We start from the raw sequence: 22202 nt of genomic DNA on the forward strand, positions 1-22202 counted from the left end.
CCCACCCCGCTACCTGTTTCCGCAGGCCATGCCAGACAAACCTCGCTGCTACCAAGGCAGAGGTGGAGCGGATGGACGGGTGCGCCAGCCCATGAATGGCATCGAAAACCCGGCGCTGAAGGGAGGGCGGTACTACCGGCCTGGGACGGGGAAGAGAAACATCGTACCAGACTTTCGTGCCCTCCGACCCACAAGCTACCTGGGCCAACTTCAATCCCGAAGTGGTGGACCGGTAAGCCGAAACGGTATCCGCTAGGAGCTGTGCCTCCGCAAGCTCCTGGGGATCCACTTCGCAGTCCACCGCCGAAATAGGGGGAAAAGCAGGTCTAGACAGGGCGTCAGCAACGGCATTAAGCTTACCCGCGACATGACGGACATCGGTGGTAAATTCGGAGATAGCAGTCAGGTGCCGCTGCTGGCGGGCCGACCATGGGTCAGACAATTTCAAAAAAGCAAATGTTAATGGCTTGTGGTCCGTAAATGCCACAAATGGGCGGCCCTCGAGGAAGTACCTGAAGTGACGAACAGCTAAATAGAGAGCCAGAAGCTCTCGGTCAAATGCGCTATACTTCAGCTCGGCCGAATTTAGTTGCCGGCTGAAAAACGCTAAAGGCTGCCAACGGCCACCGACCTGCTGCTCCAGAACCCCGCCCACCGCCACGTCAGAGGCGTCAACCGTCAGGGCCGTGGGGGCGGAGGGGCTCGGATGGACCAACATGGTGGCGTCTGCCAAGGCTGCCTTAGCTGCTGTAAAAGCCGACTCTGCGGTCGGGGACCACAACAACTCTACCGGATTCCCTGCAAGGCATTGGAAAAGCGGGCGCATGACTCGCGCCGCTGCCGGAACGAACCTATGGTAGAAATTAACCATGCCTACGAACTCCTGCAGCCCTTTTACTGTGGTGGGCCTGGGAAATGCCCGGATAGCCTCCACCTTCTCGGGCAAAGGGGAGGCGCCGGCAGGGGTAATTCTGTGCCCTAGAAAATCAAGAGCAGGAAGGCCGAATTGACATTTGGAGGGTTGGATAATGAGCCCGTGGTCTTGGAGCCGTTGGAACACGGTCCGCAAATGGGCCTGGTGTTCCTGCACTGAGGGGCTGGCGACCAGGATGTCGTCTAAATAAATAAACAAAAAGGGTAAACCCCGGCCCACGCGGTCCATCAGTCGCTGGAAAGCCTGTGCCGCGTTCTTTAAACCGAAAGGCATACGCAACCATTCAAACAACCCGAACGGGGTAATAGTTGCAGTTTTCTGTATGTCCTCCGGTCGCACCGGAATCTGATGGTATCCTCGCACCAAATCGATTTTGGAAAACACCACCGCTCCTTCCAGCCCAGATGAAAAATCCTGTAGGTGCGGTATGGGGTAGCGATCAGCCGTGGTGACAGCATTGAGACGCCGATAATCGCCACAGGGTCTCCACCCCCCAGATGCCTTGGAGACCATGTGTAACGGCGAGGCCCACGGGCTGTCAGACTGACGGACAATTCCCATTTCTTCCATCTTCCTGAACTCCGCCCTTGCCACCACCAGTTTGTCTGGCGGTAGTCTCCTGGCCCGAGCGAAAACGGGAGGGCCTTCGGTGCGGATGTGATGGACCACACCGTGCTTAGCCGAAGGTGTGTCAAAACGTTGGACGAGCAGCTCTGGAAACTCTGCCAGAATCGCAGCATACGAGTCGGGGGCCGCGACGACGGCCTGGACAGTAGGGCTGGGCGAGGAGGCGATTGTCGGAGCGACGTGCTCATCTTCGGCAGAGGGTCGGTGGTCGTTACCGCGGACATCAGGAACCAGTGAAAAAGCCCAGAGAAAATCTGCGCCCAGGATCGCTTGTTTGACGTCGGCTATGATGAATGGCCATTCGTACGTGCGGAGGCCTAACACAAGGGACATCTTCCGTGTACCGAAAGTGCGAATTGGGCTGCCATTAACCGCGATGAGGGTGGGACCTGTCTTACTCGATCTGGTTTCGAGGTCGGTCGGCGGCACTATGCTGACGATGGCTCCCGTGTCTACCAAAAATTCTGTGACCGTGAATCGATCATGGACATAGAGGCGCCGGTTCTGGCCAATCGTAACTGCCCCTATGTACGATCGGCCGAGGCATTTCCCGCGAAGGTACAAGGCAAACGACAGTTGCGGGATCCGTTACCCCATCGTAGGTGATAATAGCACCAGCCGCGCTTGTGCGGATCTTTTTGGCGGGCTTTCGGAGAATTGGCGGGAGACGTGGCGCCATCTTGCCGTCGCTGTGGCGTGGTCACTGATGTCGAGACTTTGTTGATCGAACCACTTGCCTTGTTTTTTGCCGCTATGAGCGCGTCCGCTTTCGCTGCATATGCTTCGGGGTCCTTAAAAGAACAATCCGTGAGCAGCAGTCGGACATGCTCGGGAAGTTTCTCGCGGAATGCCTGTTCGAACAGAGGGCAATCCGTATGCTCACTGGCTAGCATCATCATTTCGGCCACGAGGACTGAAGGCAGTTGGTCTCCAAGATCCGGTAGGTGCAGAAGTTTTGCCGCACCGCCATGCTTATTAAACCCGAAGGTTCGCAGTAATACTTTCTTCATGGCCTCGTACTTGTTTTCCGCAGGTGGATTCACGATGAACCGCATCACGCGCTTGGTTGTGTCCGGCGATAGAGCGCTGACGAGGTAGAAGTACTTCGTGGATTCGTCCGACACCTTCTTTATATGAAATTGAGCCTCGGCGTGGATAAACCAAGCTTGCGGTGCGTGCGTCCAAAACAACGGTAGATGAACGCCTGCCGCGCTTGACTCCGGTGTGCCCTGCTCGGTCATCGTCAACGAGGCGTCGGGTTCCTGCTCAGTCGGTGATCGTCCAGATCACGTCGGGGTCACCAATATAGCGAGTCCGAAACTTGTTGGTTGTAAGAGGAGTTTATTGCAGCCGCAATATTCGAATACAGAGTTAAACAACAAGGTAAGGGACAACCAATACAAACTTACTGTCTTCCTTGAAGACTTCGCCGAACTGACTAAATCGGGCGCCAAACGCGCACATGACATCGCTGGCCAATCAGCGATGTCGCTCTCTGGACCAATCCCTATGGTCGCGTTCCCACGTGACCTCGCTGGCCAATCCGAGGGTTCGACGACCTGGACCATTCTCTATGGTCGCTACAACATCTCGCACTTATCTAATTTGAACCACTTTTGCCATTCTGTAGCTCACTTCAGAATCAGAATCAAAATTCAGAATCAGAATCAGAATTACCTTTATTTGTCATCCAAACAACAAGTCTTTTGGACGAGATTTCGTCACCAACAGTCCATCAATAAGAGCAATAAAATAAGCGAATTACACAACCCCAACCAACACAAAACACACAACAACAAAAAAAGAAACATCCATCACAGTGAGTCTCCTCCAGTCCCCTCCTCACTGTGATGGAAGGCCAGAATGTCTTTTCTCTTCCCCTGCCGTTTTCTCCCGCGGTCAGGCTGTTGTAGTTGCCACGTTCCAGGCCGCGCCGGACGGTGAAAGGTCCGCAGCGGGCCGACCCCAGCCCCGTGATCCGGGGCGGGCGAAGACATTGCCGATGCCGCAGCTGCTGCACGTTGGGGCGGTCGTGGCTCCCGACATTGAAGCCCCCAATGTCCGCGGTGGGCCGACCCAAGCCCCGCGATCCGGGGCGGGCGAACGCGCTGCCGATGCCAGAGCTCCCGATGTCGGCATCCACGCGGCCCGAGCCGAAGTCTCCGAAGGCGAGTCGCAACCGCTCCCACAGCCTCCGAAGACAGCCGGCTCCGCAAATGGTAAGTCCGGTCCGCGGGCTCTGCGATCCAGAGCCCAGGTGGTCCCGGGTGGAGGCCGCCAGCTCCAGGTGTTTGGCCGATGGTAGGCCGCAGCAGGAACGGAGACACGACCCAGAAAACAAAGGTCGCGTCTCCATTCGGAAGGGACAAATTTAAAATTTTACAGTTCCCCCACCCACCCCCACACACATAGTACACCACCACAAAAAACACGACATCACATCTACAATTAACACCAAAAAAAACAACAAAAACACAAAGACAAACGGACCGCAGGTAAGCCGCAGCTGCTAGGGCAGCGCCGCCATTTTGGGATCCAGGTGATCAAGATCTCAATGTAATTCTTGATAATTATACATAGTAAATACATCTCTGCTGTTAAAAGGGATGATAGTGCAACACGTAAAGGAGTGGGTAACTGAGATAAGCAAAGAAGATTCTCCACATAGTAATTCCATGATAACAACTATGATTTCTTTGCACCCATCAATTGTTTCTTTCTTTTTATCATGCTTATTCAGCATGCAGGTACAGCAGGCAGTGAAGAAAGCTGATGGCATGTTGGCCTTTATTGTGAAAGGATTTGAGTTTAGGAGGTCCTACTGCAAAAAATGCAATTGCAGGTAGCATGTACATTTTATTCCATACTAATGGCTGACTCAAAATCACTCAATAGCTCAAATTCAGCCACACCAAACATTTGAATCACATCATTATACAAAACTATTGTGAGAAACACCAGAGGTATTGCACTTTTCAAACACCTGAACTAGACATTTCACCACCAGCGATACCGCAAATCTCCATCCCAAACAAACGCAAAAGCTGACCTTTGTTTCTACTTATGATAAATCCTATTAAGCTTCAGAAATTTGGGACAGTTATTTTAGTTATCGGCTCTGCACATATGAAGAAAATCCAATAAAGCTAAAACAAAATTGAGTACAAATGGGACCCAATGTTCTCACAAATGTAGCCAAGGAGGAATTGCTCCCTGTACACTAATTGCTTCTTGAGCACAAAAATCTCTCCCAAAGTATAAACAATGCAGGGTCAGATGAGCAAAATGGTAACATTTCCTTTTCCATCCACGTAACAGCCTACATTAAAGCAAATTCATTCTTAAACCATTTTTCTTTCATAAAATTCACAATGCATTTAAACACAGCCTTGCCAAAATACGTGGGAGACATGTGCAGAAAAACTCCTTCCCTCCAGTGTCCCATTGATGCGGGTCCTGATTGCGAGGTGGCTGATCCGTTGCCTATTTCGAAACGGGCAATGTGCCAGCCGCCACCCACTGAAGACATGATTCAGGGTCCTTCCCACCTGGGAGGGAAGAGGCAAGGAAAACTGAGAGAAGACGAAGAGAAACCCCCTTCCCCTGAATTCATCCGAGAGTCCGGGAATTCTGGTAACTCATTAATTACCAAAGATTCTGGGTCAGATCCAGAGAATTAGCCCGTTTGGCTCTAAGCCAAGGCCGTCAACTTAACCCTGTTTCTCTCTTCACGTTGCTACCTGGAATTCTGAGTATTCTCAGCATTTCTACTTAATCAAATAAAACCTATTAATTATTTTTACAAACTGCAAAACAAAACAATGCAGGTGTTGGAAATCTGAAGTGGAAACAAAGTGCTGGAAGTGTTCAGCAAATCAGATAAATCAGTGGGGAGAGAAAACAAGTTAACATTATAACTTTTTCTCTCTGCCCAGGTGCTGCAAGACCAGCTGAATTTATCCAGGATTTTCTGGTTTCATCCCACCACTTATAACTTTAGGATTGTTACCTATCCAATGCATAAATAGGCAAAGGGATATACAACTTAGCATAAATTAAGTTTAATAGATGGCGAAAATTAATGGTGTAGGAAACAGGTATTTTGATTGAAGACTGGGAACAATTCTAGGGAAACATGTTCCACTGGAACAGATTCTACTTAAAACAAATCAAATAATGGGTAATTGATGGAACTCTAAACTAATGAGCGAATGGGAGGTGCACATTCAGGAAATATCTATATACTAAAACTGTTGTTTGTTTGGTTGTTTGTTCCTGAACTACAGCCAAAACAGTACTCGATAGCGCGACAATTTTAGGCTCACCTTACTCACCGTCATCCCTTTGGTGCTAATGGAAGAAGTTTCAATGAAATTGGTGTTATATTTTTAGTTATTCACATTTTAAAGTTTAAATCAATCTCCTAGGGAGGGAGGGGGTGGAGGAGGGGAGGGAGGGAGGGAGGGGGGGATGAGGGGGATGGAATGGGGGGAGGGGGTGGAGGGAGGGGAGAGGGGAGTGGAGGGGAGGAGGGAGGGGGAAGGTGGGAGGGGTAGGGTGGGAGGGAGGGGGAGGGGAGGGGAGGGGAGGAGGGGGAAGGGAAAGGAGGGGGGAGGGGGAGACGGGGAGGAGAGGGTGCTGCACCAACGCAGGAGAGGTTTGGGCCCAACTTGGTCTATAAAGCTGTAAAAGTCACGACCCAAGTGCAAAGTAACAGCTGGGGTAAATTTGAGCAAAGTGTGTTTGGAAAAGTCAGTTCAATTATATGACATGAGTTAATGAAGTGAATTCAGGAAAAAAAACAAGAAAAGTATAAACCCAAAGGAACTATATTAAACTGTGTGATATATGTATATATATGATATGATATGATGATATAACAGATTACCAGCCAAACCCTTCCAGCCATTTGCTTTCTACTTCTCCTACTTTTTTATTGTATCTTCTGGCCTGCTAGGCATGTTCCAATAGGCAAATCTGCACAACATCACACAACTCCAAAAACATCACCAAAAACGTGCAGCGGCAACGTCTTCGCCCGCCCCGGATCGCGGGGCTTGGGTCGGCCCGCTGCAGACCTTTCACCGTCCGGCGCGGCCTGGAACGTGGCAACTTCAACAGCCTGACCGTGGGGGAAGAGAAAAGACATTCTGGCCTTCCATCACAGTGAGGAGGTGACTGGAGGAGACTCACTGTGATGGATGTTTCTTTTTTTTGTTTTGTGTTGGTTTGTGATTGTGTGTGTTATTGCTTATTTTCATTGCTCTTATTGTTGGACTGTGGGTAACGGAATTTCGTTCAAAAGTCTTTTTTTTGGATAACAATAAAGGTTATTCTGATTCTAAACTATACATTAGCAACATATCAATAAGTTTATTTGTATAGGGAGCTGGGATCAAGTGAATCCCTCGAGGAATACAAGGAATGTAGGAAAACACTTAAAAGGGACATCGGGAGGGTAAAAAGAGGACATGAGAGCTTTAGCAGACAAGGTCATAAGGAATAGGAGTAGAATTAGGCCATTCGGCCCATCTAGTCTACTCCACCATTCAATCATGGCTGATCTATCTCTCCCTTCTAACGCCATTCTCCTGCCTTCTCCACATAATCTCTGACACCTGTACTAATCAAGAATTTATCTATCTCTGCCTTAAAAATATCCACTGACGGCCTCCACGGCCTTCTGTGGCAAAGAATTCCACAGATTCATCACCCTCTGACTAAAGAAATTTCTCCTCATCTCCTTCCTAAAAGAACGTCCTTTAATTCTGAGGCTGTGACCTCTAGTCCTAGACTCTCCCACTAGCGGAAACACGCTCTCCATATCCACTCTATCCAAGCCTTTCACTATTCTGTATGTTTCAATGAGATCCCCCCTCATTCTTCTAAACTCCAGTGAGTACAGGCCCAGTGCCAACAAAGGCTCATCATAGGTTAACCTACTCATTCCTGGGATCATTCTTGTAAACCTCCTCTGGATCCTCGCCAGAGCCAGCACATCCCTTCTCATATATGGTGCCCAAAATTGCTCACAATATTCCAAATGCGGCCTTACCAGCACCTTGTAGAGCCTCAACATTACATCCCTGTTTTTGTATACAAGCCCTCTTGAACAAATGCTAGCATTAAGTTTGGTTTCCTTACTACCGATTCAACTTGCAAATTAACATTTTGGGAATCCTGCACCAGCACTCCCAAATCCCTTTGCACCTCCGATTCCTGTATTCTCACCCCATTTAGAAAATAGTCTACACCTTTATTCTTAGCATCAAAATGAATAACTCCACATTTTGCTACACTATATTCCATCAGCCACTTCTCTGCCCATTCTCCCAACCTGTCCAAGTCCTTCTGCAGAGTCCCTGCTTTCTCCACACTACCTGCCCCTCCACCTATTTTCATATTTGCAAACAGGTTGAAAGGTATCGGAGAAATAAGTAAATTCTGAGCAAAAGGGTAACTAAAGAGAGAATAAGGTCTTGGTCTCTTATGAATCAACATGATTGTCTGTGATAACCACAGGAGATCAGCAAGGACTTAAGTGAATACTTCTTGTCTCTATTTACCATGAAGGTCATGGAAACTAGGGAATTCAGGGAAGAGAATAGTGATGTCGTGAAACATATCCATATTACAAAGGTCTGTCCTTGTGGTCAAGTACAGACCAAAAAACATGTCCTAAGGGAATGTGCTGTGACAGGATCTCCCTGCCCACTATCACAACTTAATAACCCCCAATTAGAGACTTACCTCACCAATTGCCACTTTTAATTGTTGTAGTTGACATACGAAAGTAGTAATTACAAAAGAGGATGCCCTGGTGTTTTAAAGCAAATAAAAGTGGATAGATCAGCAGAACCTGACCAAGTCTACCTGGGAGCTAGAGGAAAGAAATTGCTGGCAGAGATATTTGCAAGATTGTAGCCATGGTTGAGGTACTGGAAGAATGGAGGGTGGCTAACGTTGTGTCTTTATCTAAGTTGCTGAGTAGCTGCATCTTGTCTCCATTCTTTTCTTTTTCCTTCTGTCTACCTTGGACAACTCTTTCATCAATCTTCTTCTCACTTCATCCTTTTGCAACATTGCCGTTCTGCTACATGCCTTTACTCTCAACAGCCAAACCATTGCCAAATCACCCTTGATGATGGGCAATCAGCACACCACCCAGAGTATATTTTGTCTCCCTGTTACTATTAAGAGTACACATTGGGGAAGACCAATTCATCATCTAAGAGACTAAGTTACTTGGTTTCAGGTGGTCATCTCATTTATAGGCATTTTCCACTGTATATTATTGGCTGCTGCACATTCAGGACACTCTGATGTTGCAATATAAAAGCAAATGACCAGTTTATTTAATGGTCTTACATGTGTTAACAACATATTATCCCAGCTTACAACACCATCTCTACAAATCAGTTAGTAAGCCATTCAGTTGCCACCTTCTCATAACAACTAGGCTATCCAATCACGTTGGAAGGAACTGGTTTACACTGAAGATAGACACAGTATACTGGAGTAACTCAGTGGGTCAGTCAGCATCTCTTGAGAAAGGGAATAGGTGACCTTCCAGGTTGAGATAATTCTTTAGACCGTCTAAGTTAATCCAGCATTTTGTGTCTATCTAGGCTATCCAATTGTCTGCCTTACTGGCAATGTCCATATTATGGTAATAAATTGAATAGATTTTTTTTGTGTGTGGGAGCTGAGGACCTTGTTATTTAAAAGCCAAGAAGCTATGATTGTGATACTCCACATTTATTTTTTTTCACAGAACACAAAATGATAACAGTACTGAATAAAAGAATAATGCACATTTGTTTGCATTCCATCATCATTTTGGGCTGTTTTATAACCTTGCTCTTACTGTACATGAAACCATTGCATAGCTGGATATATGGACCCACAACAGTTGACGACATTAATCTTTCTATTCCATCGAAGAATGAAACCATTGTGCTTATTTGGCTGTGGCCTTTTGGTCAGCCATTTGAGCTCAGTTCTTGCAAATTAGAGTTCAACATCAAAGATTGTTATTTAACTGCAGATCGGAAACTGTATAACAAATCTCATGCTGTCCTTTTCCATCACGGGGACATCAGAAGGGACTTGGCCAACCTCCCCTTACAACCACGGCCACCTTTCCAAAAATGGGTTTGGATGAATCTGGAATCGCCTACTCACACTTCAAAAAGGTTCGGCATCAATCAACTCTTCAACTTGACCTTAACATATCGACAGGATTCAGATATCCAAGTGCCTTACGGATCTTTGACAAAGAGCAAAGTTCCTTTAGATTTTAAATTGCCAAGCAAAAATGTCTTGGTATGTTGGATCATCAGCAACTGGGACTATGAACATCCTAGAGTGAAATATTACTACATGCTCCGCAAATATGTGAAAATTACCATTTACGGTCGATTCCTCTGGCATCGCCTGAGTGATGATGACTTGATCCCAACAATATCAAATTGTAAGTTCTACCTTTCCTTTGAAAACTCGATACATAAAGATTACATAACTGAAAAGCTCTACAATGCTCTGCTTGCGGGTAGTGTTCCTGTGGTCCTGGGCCCATCCAGGGAAAACTATGAAAATTATATCCCAGCCAATTCCTTCATTCACGTGGATGATTTTCTCTCACCCAAAGAGCTTGCTGATTACCTTCACATGCTGGATGGTGATGAAGATTTGTACATGAGCTACTTCAAATGGAGAAAATACTATGAAGTGAGAACAACTCGTTTCTGGAGTGAACATGTGTGCTCTGTCTGTGAAAATATTCAGCAACATAAAGAACATAAATCCCTCTCCAGCTTGGAGAAATGGTTTTGGAATTGAATTTTAATACATCTCCAGTAAATATCATTATTTTAAATATATAATTGCTTTTTCAGTAATACAAGTATTTTTGATTAAAAAGCATGGTTGTTCTTGTTTGATCTTATGCTCGATTCTTTGAGAATTTATTGTGCGTTTGTCCATGGAATCCTGAGCATAAATTTGCATTCTAAGCAGACTTCAGCTAGAGTACGCAATGGCTTTTCAATTTGAACATTCTAATTTTAAAGGAACTTTACATCATGTTCTGATATTGTTGCAATTGTAGAAATAACTGGAAATGATAAACTTCACTAGAAATTAAGAAGTTGTTCTTCCATAAACCGAATGACTGATCTTTTTGTTGGAGCATGGTTATTCACACTTTACCGTAATTTAAAGAAATGTAAATGATTTTGAAACACAGTAAATTTTCATTTATCCAATGCTTTCTTTTTGTGAGTAACATTTTTTGTCCGTGTGGTTTTTGCACATTCTTCCTGTGAACACGTGGGTTTCTTCTGGGTGCTCCGGTTTCCTTCCACATCAATTACAGTAATTGATGGTTGGCGTGGATACGGGGGCCGATGGGCCTGTTTACAAATTGTATCTCTAAACTAAACTAAATTAAACAATACTCGAACCCCTAATTGACCTTGGAGGTCTTACCATTGCTGCTGTATTACAAAATAATGAGCTAACTGCAAACCCAAATGAAAACCCTTTAACATAATGTTTTTCTGTGACTGAATATTCCTATTTTTAGTGCCATCTTCTATATCATCTTTTTGTTACCCACTTGCCAATATCATAAACAGTCTCAGGCAAAACACAACACAAAGTGCTGGAGTAACTCAGCAGCTCTGGCTGTATCTGTGGAAGGAATGGACAGGCAACATTTTGGATTAGACCTTTCTTCAGCCTAGTTATAATGGGGGTGTGGGGAGAGAAATCTGGAAAAGAGAGGGACGGGGCAGGACAAAATCTGGCACCGAGAATAAAGGGGGACCTGGCAAGGGGGCACCTGTTGCCACGTGTGACGGTAGCCAGAAGATAGGACTGTTCAGTTAACGTTTTGTAACATTATCGGCATGAGATACACAAGATTCCAGTTCTTTGTATCAGTAGTGTTGGGTTTGTCTTACACCAAAAATGCTTCTACTTTACTACCTTCGCTGTTAAATTCCTTTTACAAAATATTAATTGTTTATAGATCACAAAGAAGTGACTGGCTCAAAAGTAAGTTGATGTAAATAGTTGTCAATCAGTCTACCAATGGTATTTAGTTCAATTGGATCTAATGGACAATTAGAATGACCTCAATTGTCTCAGATTTCACCATATTTCTTTTTTTTTTCAAGGTATATAAATTGCCCGTTGTGTAAGGAGTGGATGAGAACGTGTGATAAAACAGAACTAGCGTGAATGTGTGATCTATGTTCAGTGTGGACTCAATGGGCCGAAGGGCCTGTTTCCAAACAGCATCTCTAAACTAAACTAAACTAGAATTAACAGTTTCAAATTATTCTTGTTGCTTTATTCAATATTTTGCTGTAATAAATTAATTGAATTCAATTTGTTTGATTATCTTTTTAATTTTAAAATCAGATATCTGCATCTGACCTACCTGCGAAATGTCCCATGGTGCACCAGATTGGTGTCCACATGCTATTGCCGGTGACCAGCCTGACACTTGGTTTGCCCATTTCACTTGATTTTGGACATCATTGTGCTGATCCTAGTGCGGAGGAGCCAGCGCTGCCCTCGAAGCTGCGGCTTGCCTGCAGTCCGTTTGTCTTTTGTGTTTTTTGTTGTTTTTGTCTGAATTGTAGTTTAAATATGATGTAGTGTTTGTGGTTGTATGTTGTGGGGGGGGGGTGGGAAGGGAACTGTAACATTGTCTCTCCCGAACGTTGACGCGACCTTTGTTTTCTGAGTCGTGTCTCCGTTCCCGCTGCGGCCTACCATCGGCCATGCACCTGGAGCTGGCGGGCTCCAGCTGGGACCACCTGGGCTCTGGTTCGCAGAGCCCGCGGGCCGCACTCACCACCTGCGGCGCTGGCTGCCTTCGGATGCTGCGGGAGCGGCTGCGACTCGTCTCCGGAGGCTAGACGTCGGAAGCCCGCAGACCCCTGGGTGGGGGCCGACATCGGGAGCTCCGGCAGCGGCTTCGCCAGCCCCGAATCGCGGGGCTTGGGTCGGCCCGCCGCGGACCTTTCACCGGGATTTTTCTCCGCCGGCGGGGGCTTCAATGTCGGGAGCCCCGACCGCCCCGATATGAAACTCCAACAGCCTGACCGTGGGAGAAGACGGCAGGGGAAGAGAAAAATACATTCTGGCCTTCTATCAGTGAGGAGGGACTGGAGGAGACTCTGTGATGGATGTTTCTTTTGTTTGGTGTTAGTTTATGATTGTATGTGTTATTGCATTTTTATTGATTATTCTTATTGGTCTTATTGTTGAACTGCGGGTAATTTTTCATTTCAATACACATTTATGTGTATGTGACAAATAAATGACTATTGATAGATATATTTTGATACTTCAGTTAAGTTTAAAGTAATAAGCTTCGAAACATGATGTAATCAGACACTTGGAAAGAGGTCTTTGTCATTTTTAAACATGATAATTGCACAATGGAATTTACTCTTTCAATGATCTGTGTGTGAAGGGGTGGAATTTCAGAATTAAATATAACTGATTTTGCTTCTCCATGTCAACATCTACTTTACTTCCTATTTTTTTAGAATAAATTAAAGGGGAACATGAAGAAAACATTAATGTGTAATAAATTGTACAAGTATTTCACAGGAATTGATTTGAGGCTAAAAAAGAAATATTGAGGCAGAGGGAAAGTGAATGTACTTTGTAGATGTTTTCACCAGAGGGCACTGTTGGTGAAAAATATACCACAGAAAATAAATGGGATAAAGAAAAAGTAGATCGGTAGTCCACTTTAAAATGTCACTCAACCTGAATGGAATGCACCTTAAATTACTGAAGGAAATTAGAATGAGAACATCAGTAATCAGCAATAATCTTCCAATCCTGAGATTTCAAGTTTAACGGAAGATTGGATAGTTATAAATATTACACCCATACTAAACAGGGGACAAAATCTGGACCAAATTAATGCATACTATTCAAACTAATCTCATTGCTAGGTAGAGCCAATAATATAGAGTGTTACATAGAAACATGGAAAAATAGGTGCAGGAGGAGGCCATTTGGCCCTTCGAGCCAGCACCGCCATTCATTGTGATCATGGCTGATCATCCACAATCAGTAACCTGTGCCTGCCTTCTCCCCATATCTCTTGATTCCACTAGCCCCTAGAGCTCTATCTAACTTTATTTAAATTCATCCAGTGAATTGGCCTCCACTGCCTTCAGTGGCAGAGAATTCCACAAATTCACAACTCTCTGGGTGAAAAAGTTTCTTCTCACTTCAGTTTCAAATGGCCTCCCCTTTATTCTTAGACTGTGGCTGCTAATTCTGGACTCCCCCAACATTGATAACAGCAGGCAGTGAAGAAAGCCAATGGAATGTTGGCCTTCATAACAAGAGGAGTTGAGTATAGGAGCAAAGAGGTCCTTCTGCAGTTGTACAGGGCCCTAGTGAGACCGCACCTGGAGTACTGTGTGCAGTTTTGGTCTCCAAATTTGAGGAAGGACATTCTTGCTATTGAGGGCATGCAGCGTAGGTTTACTAGGTTAATTCCCGGAATGGCGGGACTGTCATATGTTGAAAGACTGGAGCGTTTAGGCTTGTATACACTGGAATTTAGAAGGATGAGAGGAGATCTTATAAACGTATAAGATTATTAAGGGGTTGGACACTTTGGAGGCAGGAAACATGTTCCCAATGTTGGGGGAGTCCAGAACAAGGGGCCACAGTTTATGAATAAGGGGTAGGCCATTTAGAACTGAGATGAGGAAAAACCTTTTCAGTCAGAGAGTTGTGAATCTGTGGAATTCTCTGCCTCAGAAGGCAGTGGAGGCCAATTCTCTGAATGCATTCAAGAGAGAGCTAGATAGAGCTCTTAAGGATAGCGGAGTCAGGGGGTATGGGGAGAAGGCAGGAACGGGGTACTGATTGAGAATGATCCGAGTGCAGTAGGGCCAAGTCATCTGCGTATCCATACTGGCGCGAGGTCGTGCGTGGCAGATCGCTGATCTAGAAGTTGAAGAGCATGGGGGCCAGTACTGAGCCTTGCGGGACTCCGTTTCTTAGGCGTCGCAGTCGGCTAGATTGTCCGTCGCTGGTCTTGAGTACAAAACTGCGGTTGGCAAGGATGTTGGTACTAAATGACGGTCAGGGATGGTTCGGAGGAGCTTCATCAAGCCCTGGTGCCACACAGTATCATAGTGGTGAAGTCCACCAATGTGATGCCCGCCTAGTGACCCTTTTCAAAACTGTCTTCGATGTCAATGGTCAGCTTGACTATTTGGTGGGTGGTGCCGCGTCCATGCCGAAATCCGGCTTGTTCAGCGGGTAGTTGAGGGTCAACGATTGGATCGAGCCGAGCCAGGAGAAGCCGCTTGAGGAGCTTGTACGGGACACAGAGGAGTGAGATGGGCCGATAGTTCCTTGGGTCGTTCGCAGGCTTGTTTGGTTTTGGTAGCGCAATGACAGTGGCTTTCCGCCAGATTTTCGGAATGGACTGACCAATAAGGCATGAGGAGAAAAACTCACGGAGCCAGACCAGGCATTTAGGACCGCAGTGTTTCAGGAATTCTGGGGGGATGTTATCAGGACCCTGAGCTTTTCCACATTTCACTTGAGAGATGACAGAGGAAAGTTCTGCAGAGGGAAAGGGTGTTGACAGGTGCCCATCAGCACCTGGAGCTTTCCAAAGTTTAGTGGATTCCTGTTTGACAGAACGAGTATGGTTCTTGTCCGCGTCTTTGGAGTGGCCATTGGCCAGGAACTGGTGGGCGATGGAGTTGGCCGTGACAGGGCAATGCTTTGGGCGGGTACTTTGACCGGTGAGGCGATTGAAGGTCTTCCACGCCACCCTACTGGAGTGTGTGAAGTCGATTCCTTGGACTGTCTCTTCCCACCGCTCTCTGCGCTGCTTGTCAAGGCAGTTTGTCAGTTCCGCAGCCTTGGAGGCAGCCTCTTCGCCAGGCTCAGCGTACAGGAATGCGTCGTAGCATGCGTCACACTCTTCGTCCCATGACAGCCGCGAGGAATGGAACTCTTTGCTGCCCTGATGAGGAGTTTGCAGAGCGCTGAGTAGGCATTGTCCACGTTGGTGGGGGTGGGGGTTGGAAGACCGTTGATCCAGAGGTCCACCAGACTTGTGAACTGGTCCCACCTGGCCTTGTGGAAATTCCTTCTCTTCGCAGGTTTGGTTGGGACAGGCTCGATGGGGTTGTCTGGAATAATCAGAGATGGACAATGTTGTGATTTCGGGAAGTGATCCAGGGTGATACGGTGTGGGGATGGTCCACTCAGGTTTGCAAAAGCCAAGTCAGGGTTGGTAGTGGTGTTCCACCTGCCAGAGCTGTCCGGTTGTTTCGGGTCAACAGGAGTTGAACGCCAGTAGCTGAGGCCCAGTCTTCTAGTGCAGCGCCATCTGGGTTAGTTGAACGGCAGCCCCAGGTGGTGCTGTGGCAATTAAAGTCTCCAGCGTACATGCAGGGCAAACCAAAGGCGGGGATGGAGTCTTTGTGAAGCCCGGTAGAAGGTGGCTTGTATACATTGATCACAGTGACACCTTCGACTTGCGTTGCCGCACATTCCACGTCGGAGTCAGGAGGGGACGTTGCAATCGCTTTCCATTTTGCTGTGTTCCTTACAAAAGTGGCAATCCCGTGGGTGTCGCTCTCAGTGTAGGCGGCCAGGGTATAACCAGGAATCTTCAGATGGGAGCTGATGTACCATTCAGAATGCACTGCGCTGATCAGGGAATCATCTGGTTGCTTAAGCATTAAACAGTTAACAAGACCCCATTCTTTCAGAGGTTTCCTCCCTGTCCAGGAGAATCACCATCTTTCGGAAAGCACACTAAGGTTACAGCATTACATGATGGTAATGTTTTGAGATATTCTGTTAAAATCTATCTCATTATTATGCTAATTTGTATAAAGGACAGATAAAATATCTATCTCCCTTTCTTAACTCAACTTCGTCACTGTGAAGTGTGGGAAGGAATCAGTTCTAACCTAAAGTACATTCTGAGCTGAGTTTGCTCATGGGTAGGGTTAGCTGTAAGACCCAGAGTGTTTAGATGACTGTAAATGACTCCGTTTACCTCCTGCTGGACTGTAGGGAAATTGAGGTGGGAGTGTGGGGAATGTCCTTGGTGAGGCAATGAGGGGGATCTAAAGCAGATTTCTAAGTAGGGCTCAGAGAAGCCATCCCATATACCCTGGCTTCTCATAGAAAATGTGTTGAACAATTGAAGGGCTTTATTCTTCCATAAGCATCAGACTGGTGGAAATGTGACAATGCATGTCTGCTTGGCTTCCACCTTAAATAGTGTCAGATTCCTAATAACACAAGGGACAGTTTACACACCTTTTTTAAATTTTATTTAAGACGTGTGTTTAATTTCCTTTGTTATTTTGTAGAGCTGAAAGCAGCTAATCAACGTGGTGGCACGGTGGTGCAGCAGTAGAGTTACTGCCTTAAAGCGAATGCAGCGCCGGTGACCCAGGTTCGATCCCCACTAAGGGTGCTGTCTGTACGGAGTTTGTACTTTCTCCCCCTGGGTTTTCTCTGAAATCTTCGGTTTCCTCCCACCCTCCAAAGACATACAGGTTTATAGGTTAATTGGCTTGGTAAATGTAAAAATTGTCCCTCGTGTGTATAGGATAGTGTTAATGTGCAGGGATCGCTGGTCGGTGCGGACTCGGTGGGCCGGAAGGGCCTGTTTCCGCGCTGTATCTCTAAACTGAACTAAACGTGAATACAAGTGCAATATTATGCAGAAAGCATAACTCCATCAACCTCAGTACATCTGAAGAAGGGTCCTGACCTGAATTGTCATCTATCTATGTTCTCTAGAGATAATGACCCATTGCATTAATTCAGCACTGTACGTAATTTTTTCCATCATGCTGATGGGAGTTATTTACCAGACCCCCAAACAGTAGCCACGATATTGGGGTACAATTTACATCAAGTGACACAATCGGCATGTAAAAAAAGGTAATGTTACGGTGGTCATGGAGGCTTTCAATAAGCATGTAGACTGGGAAAATCAGGTTGGTACTGACCCCAAGAGAGGGAATTTACTGTAGAGTGCCGAGGAGATGGTTTCCTTAGAGCGGTTGTCGTGGAGCCTACTAGGGAAAAGACAATTCTGGATTTAGTGTTGTGTAATGAACCAGATTTGATTAGGGAGCTTAAGGTAGAACAACCACGAGGAGGTAGTGACCATAATGTGATAAAATTCAACCTGCAATTTGAGGAGAAAATGACATTGGATGTGTTGGTGTTACAACTGAACAAAGATGACTCCAGAGTGAGGGAGGAGCTGGCTAAAGTTGATGGGAAAAGGACCCTAGCAGGAATTCTGGTGGAACAGCAAAGGGAGGAATTTCTGGGAATAATTCGGAAGACGCATGATCTTTTCATTCCAAAGAAGAAGAAAGATTCTAATGGGAGAACAAGGCAACCGTGGTTGACAAGGAAAGTCAATGACAGCATAAAACTAAAGGAAAAGGCATATAATATTGCAAAATTTAGTGGGAAGTCAGAGGATTGGGAAGCTTTAAACAAAAACAGAAGTTAACTAAAAAGGCAATGGGAGGGGGGTGGAAGAAAAGATGAAATATGAAAGTAAGCTAGGCGATAATATAAAAGAGGATAGCAAATATTTCTTCAGATAAAGAGTAAGAAAGAGGCAAGAGTGGCTGTTAAACTGACCGCTGGAAAATGATGCTGGAGATGTGATAATGGGGAATAAAGAAATGGCAGAGTAATTGAACAACGTTTTTGCATCTGTCTTCACAGTGGAAGACACCAGCAATGTGCCTGAAATTCAAGTCAGGGGGTGGAAGTTAGTGGACTGGCTATTACTAAGGAGAAGTTGCATGAGAAGCTGAAAAGGCTGAAGGTGGGTAAATCACCTGGACTGGATGGACTGCACCCTAGGGTTCTGAAAGAGGTGACTTTAGTGATTGTGGAGGTAGTTCGATGCGGTGCTTTTTCAGGTACTAGTTGCGAAGAAACTACGGCATTGAGAGATCATGCAGTTGTAAATCACGACTTTCTACACATCTCATCCCTCTCCTCTTATTTTAACCTATCAATATAATTGTATGTCCCCTTCTCCCTCATTTCCTTATGCATCTTCCCTTTGTATGCATCTTTCATTGAATGCATCTTCCTATGAATGAATGAAGATGAATGAATGTTTAATGGCCAAGTATGTACACATACAAGGAATGTGCCTTCGTGCTCCGCTCGCAAGTAACACGAACATACACGAAACAATTAAGAATAAAGCATAAAACATTAAAACATTAAGAATACAACATTACGGTTTAAAGATGTGAGTGAAATAAACTACAGCAAAAAGAGACTACAGACTTTTGGTCATTTAGAGCTACTACTCGCGGAAAAAGCTGTTTTTATGTCTGGCTGTGGCGGCTTTGACAGTCCAGAGTCGCCTTCCAGAGGGAAGTGGTTCAAAGAGTGGGGGGTCAGAGATGATCTTGCCCGCTCGCTTCCTGGCCCTTGCAATGTACAGTTCGTCAATGGGGGGAAGGTGGGAGCCAACAACCTTCCCAACTGATCGAACGATTCGTTGCAGCCTCTGGATGTCGTGCTTGGTGGCTGAGCCAAACCAGACCATGATGGAGAAGAAGAGGATGGACTCAACGATGGCAGTATAGAATTGGACCATCATTGCCTGTGGCAGATTGTGTTTCCTCAGCTACCGCAGGAAGTGCATCCTCTGTTGGGCCTTTTTGACTGTGGAGTCGATGGTGGCCCCCCATTTAAGGTCACTGGAGATGATGGTTCCAAGGAACTTAAATGACTCCACAGATGTGACTGTGGTGTTGTTCATGGTGAGTGGGGGGAGAGGAGGGGAGGGGGAGCTCTCCTAAAGTCTACAATCAGTTCCACTTTCTTAAGAGCATTGAGCTCCAGGTTGTGGCAATGCAGACCTTCCAACATTTGATTTTACAAATTCAGAATTTTGATGTGCAAAATTCAGAATTTTACACCAAAATTCATAATATGGCGCGTAATGCAACTTTTCAGCAAAAGAAAGTATGCACGCCAAATGCGCGTACGCGTTGCGCTACATTCATGTGTGAAAAACGACTATTATTTCCAACAGTCTGTAATTCTTGGACTACATGTACAATGTCAGGCCTATCATGAGCATATTCTACTATTATAGAAAGGTTATTGAACAGAAATACTTTTTACAACAAGAAAAAATTGTTTTGTTTTGTTTTTTCTATTTTGGTTTTTCCTTACACATCCCAATTCTCTTGGTATTGAATGAAAGAACAATGGTCATAAAATGTATGACTAAGTTATGAAGAGTTTCATTTAAAAAAACTGCACATACCTAATTTAATTGAAAACATACTTGCTCCAGTGGTCTTCAACAGCAAATCACAACGGTCCATGTCCCCCCCCCCCCCCCCCAACCCTACTCCCCCCCAACCCCCTCTCCCCACTCGCTTGACAGAGGAGTCTGTGGAGGTGCAGTCGTTGGTGTAGATAGAGTAAAGGAGAGGGGAGAGTACGCAGCTTTGTGGTGCTCCTATGCTGAGGGTCTGCGGGTCCAAGATGTGCTTTCCCAGCCTCACATGCTGCTTCCTGTCTGTCAGGAAGTTGATGATCCACTGACAGAGGGGTTCAGGCACAGTCAACTGGGAGAGTTTGGAGAGTAGTAGCTCTGGCACAATGGTGTTAAATGCAGAGCTAAAATCCACAAACAAAATCCTTGCATCGGTCCCCTGCGGTCTAGGTGACGGAGGATGAAGTGCAGACCTAGGTTGACTGCGTCATCCACCGATCTATTGGCCCGGTATGCAAACTGCAGAGGGTCCAGCAGGGGGTTTGTGATGTTTTTCAGCTGGGCCAGCACATCTTTCAAAAGTCTTCATGACTACAGAGGTCAGTGCGACAGGCCTGTAGTCATTAAGACCAGTGACCCTTGTCTTTTTGGGTACAGGGACAATAGTGGAGACTTTGAAGCAGGCAGGGACAGTGCAGGTTTGCAGGGACTGGTTGAAAATGTCTGTGTGGACCGGTGCCAGTTGTTCGGTACAGAGCTTGAGGGTAGAGGGGGGAACATTGTCCGGTCCTGGAGACTATCCTCCTCTGCCTGCATGTGTTCTATATACTTCCTTTACCTGCATATTCATATGCCTCTCTATATGCCACTATGGTATCTGGTTTCACCATCACTGCTGGCAGTGCGATCCAGGCACCCATCTCTCTATTTGGGTAAAAAACTTGCTCCTTATATCTCATTTAAACTTCCCCCTCTAATCTAAACATTAAGCTATATAGTCTTTGAGTGACAGACAATTGATTAGTACGGGTGTCAGAGGTTATGGGGAGAAGGGGTTATGGGGTTAGGAGGGAGAGATAAATCAGCTGGAGCGATTGGGCTTGTATACACTGGAATTTAGAAGGATGAGGGGGGATCTTATTGAAACATATAAGATAATTAGGGGATTGGACACATTAGAGGCAGGAAACATGTTCCCAATGTTGGGGGAGTCCAGAACAAGGGGCCACAGTTTAAGAATAAGGGGTAGGCCATTTAGAACGGAGATGAGGAAGAACTTTTTCAGTCAGAGAGTGGTGAAGGTGTGGAATTCTCTGCCTCAGAAGGCAGTGGAGGCCAGTTCGTCGGATGCTTTCAAGAGAGAGCTGGATAGAGCTCTTAAGGATAGCGGAGTGAGGGGGTATGGGGAGAAGGCAGGAACGGGGTACTGATTGAGAGTGATCAGCCATGATCACATTGAATGGCGGTGCTGGCTCGAAGGGCTGAATGGCCTACTCCTGCACCTATTGTCTATTGTCTATAATTGAATGGTGTAGACTTGATGGGCCAAATGGCCTAATTCTACTACTATCACTTATAATTTCCGGCTTTTCTGTCTCCTGAATAGCCTCTCCACATCCTCAATTTCTATTGTTGGAGATGAAGAAGTGGCCAGACTGATGTTGGGCAGCAAGGAGGGGGTGGGTAGTGGACAAGGGCCCAGTCTTTGCAGACTGGAGTAACGCTCTAAGTGGGTGTGAAGTGGTGATTGTAGAGGGGAGGGGAAAGGGCCAGCCTTTGCAGACTGGAGTCAGTGAGTAGGTGTGAAGTGGTGACTGGGGAGGAATGGGCAGGGAAGGGTCCAGTCTTTGCAGAACGGAGTCAGGCTGTGAAGTGGTGATTGATTGAGGGGGGTTCCCAGGGTTATGTTTCTCGAACCTGCAGTAGAACTCGTTCAGGTCGTTGGTCAGCTGACAATTGTCCAAGGAGGGGACGAAATCCCTCCTTTAGCTGGTGACTTCTTGTAAGCCCTTCCAAACTGAAGAGGTCATTAGCTGAGAACTTGCTCCTCAGTTTCTCAGAGTACTTTTACTTGGCAGCTCTGGTTTCTCTTCTCAGGTTGTACATGGCGTGCCTGCAGGCTTCATCTTATGTGGGATGCGCTGGCAAAGCCACCATTTAATGACTAACTTTTAACAAAAGTGTCGAGCAGCTGCCTTTCCGACCACTGCTATAATTCTGAGACAGCGTGCTGGAGGGAGAGATCCAGGTTTTCTGTCCAACCTCGATAAGAGACATACGTACATTTCCACGAAAAAGAAATCTACAATTTGGTTTTGAGTATATTGC

General features: G+C 46.0%; 1 protein-coding gene across 1 annotated transcript; it reads left to right on the forward strand.

The window, feature by feature from the left end:
* Positions 1-9343: 9343 nt before the first annotated feature.
* Positions 9344-10402, forward strand: LOC144594031 (4-galactosyl-N-acetylglucosaminide 3-alpha-L-fucosyltransferase 9-like). Its single transcript, XM_078400196.1, has one exon. The coding sequence runs from the start codon at positions 9344-9346 to the stop codon at positions 10400-10402; it is 1059 nt and encodes a 352-aa protein (XP_078256322.1).
* The last annotated feature ends 11800 nt before the right edge of the window (positions 10403-22202 follow it).

This window comes from Rhinoraja longicauda, chromosome 5 (genome assembly GCF_053455715.1).
Source record: "Rhinoraja longicauda isolate Sanriku21f chromosome 5, sRhiLon1.1, whole genome shotgun sequence".
In the NCBI taxonomy this organism is placed as follows: domain Eukaryota; kingdom Metazoa; phylum Chordata; class Chondrichthyes; order Rajiformes; family Arhynchobatidae; genus Rhinoraja; species Rhinoraja longicauda.

What these genes read in the sequence shown, in the direction of transcription:
- LOC144594031 (XM_078400196.1), top strand. Translation starts at nt 9,344, where the DNA reads ATGATAACAGTACTGAATAAAAGAATAATGCACATTTGTTTGCATTCC.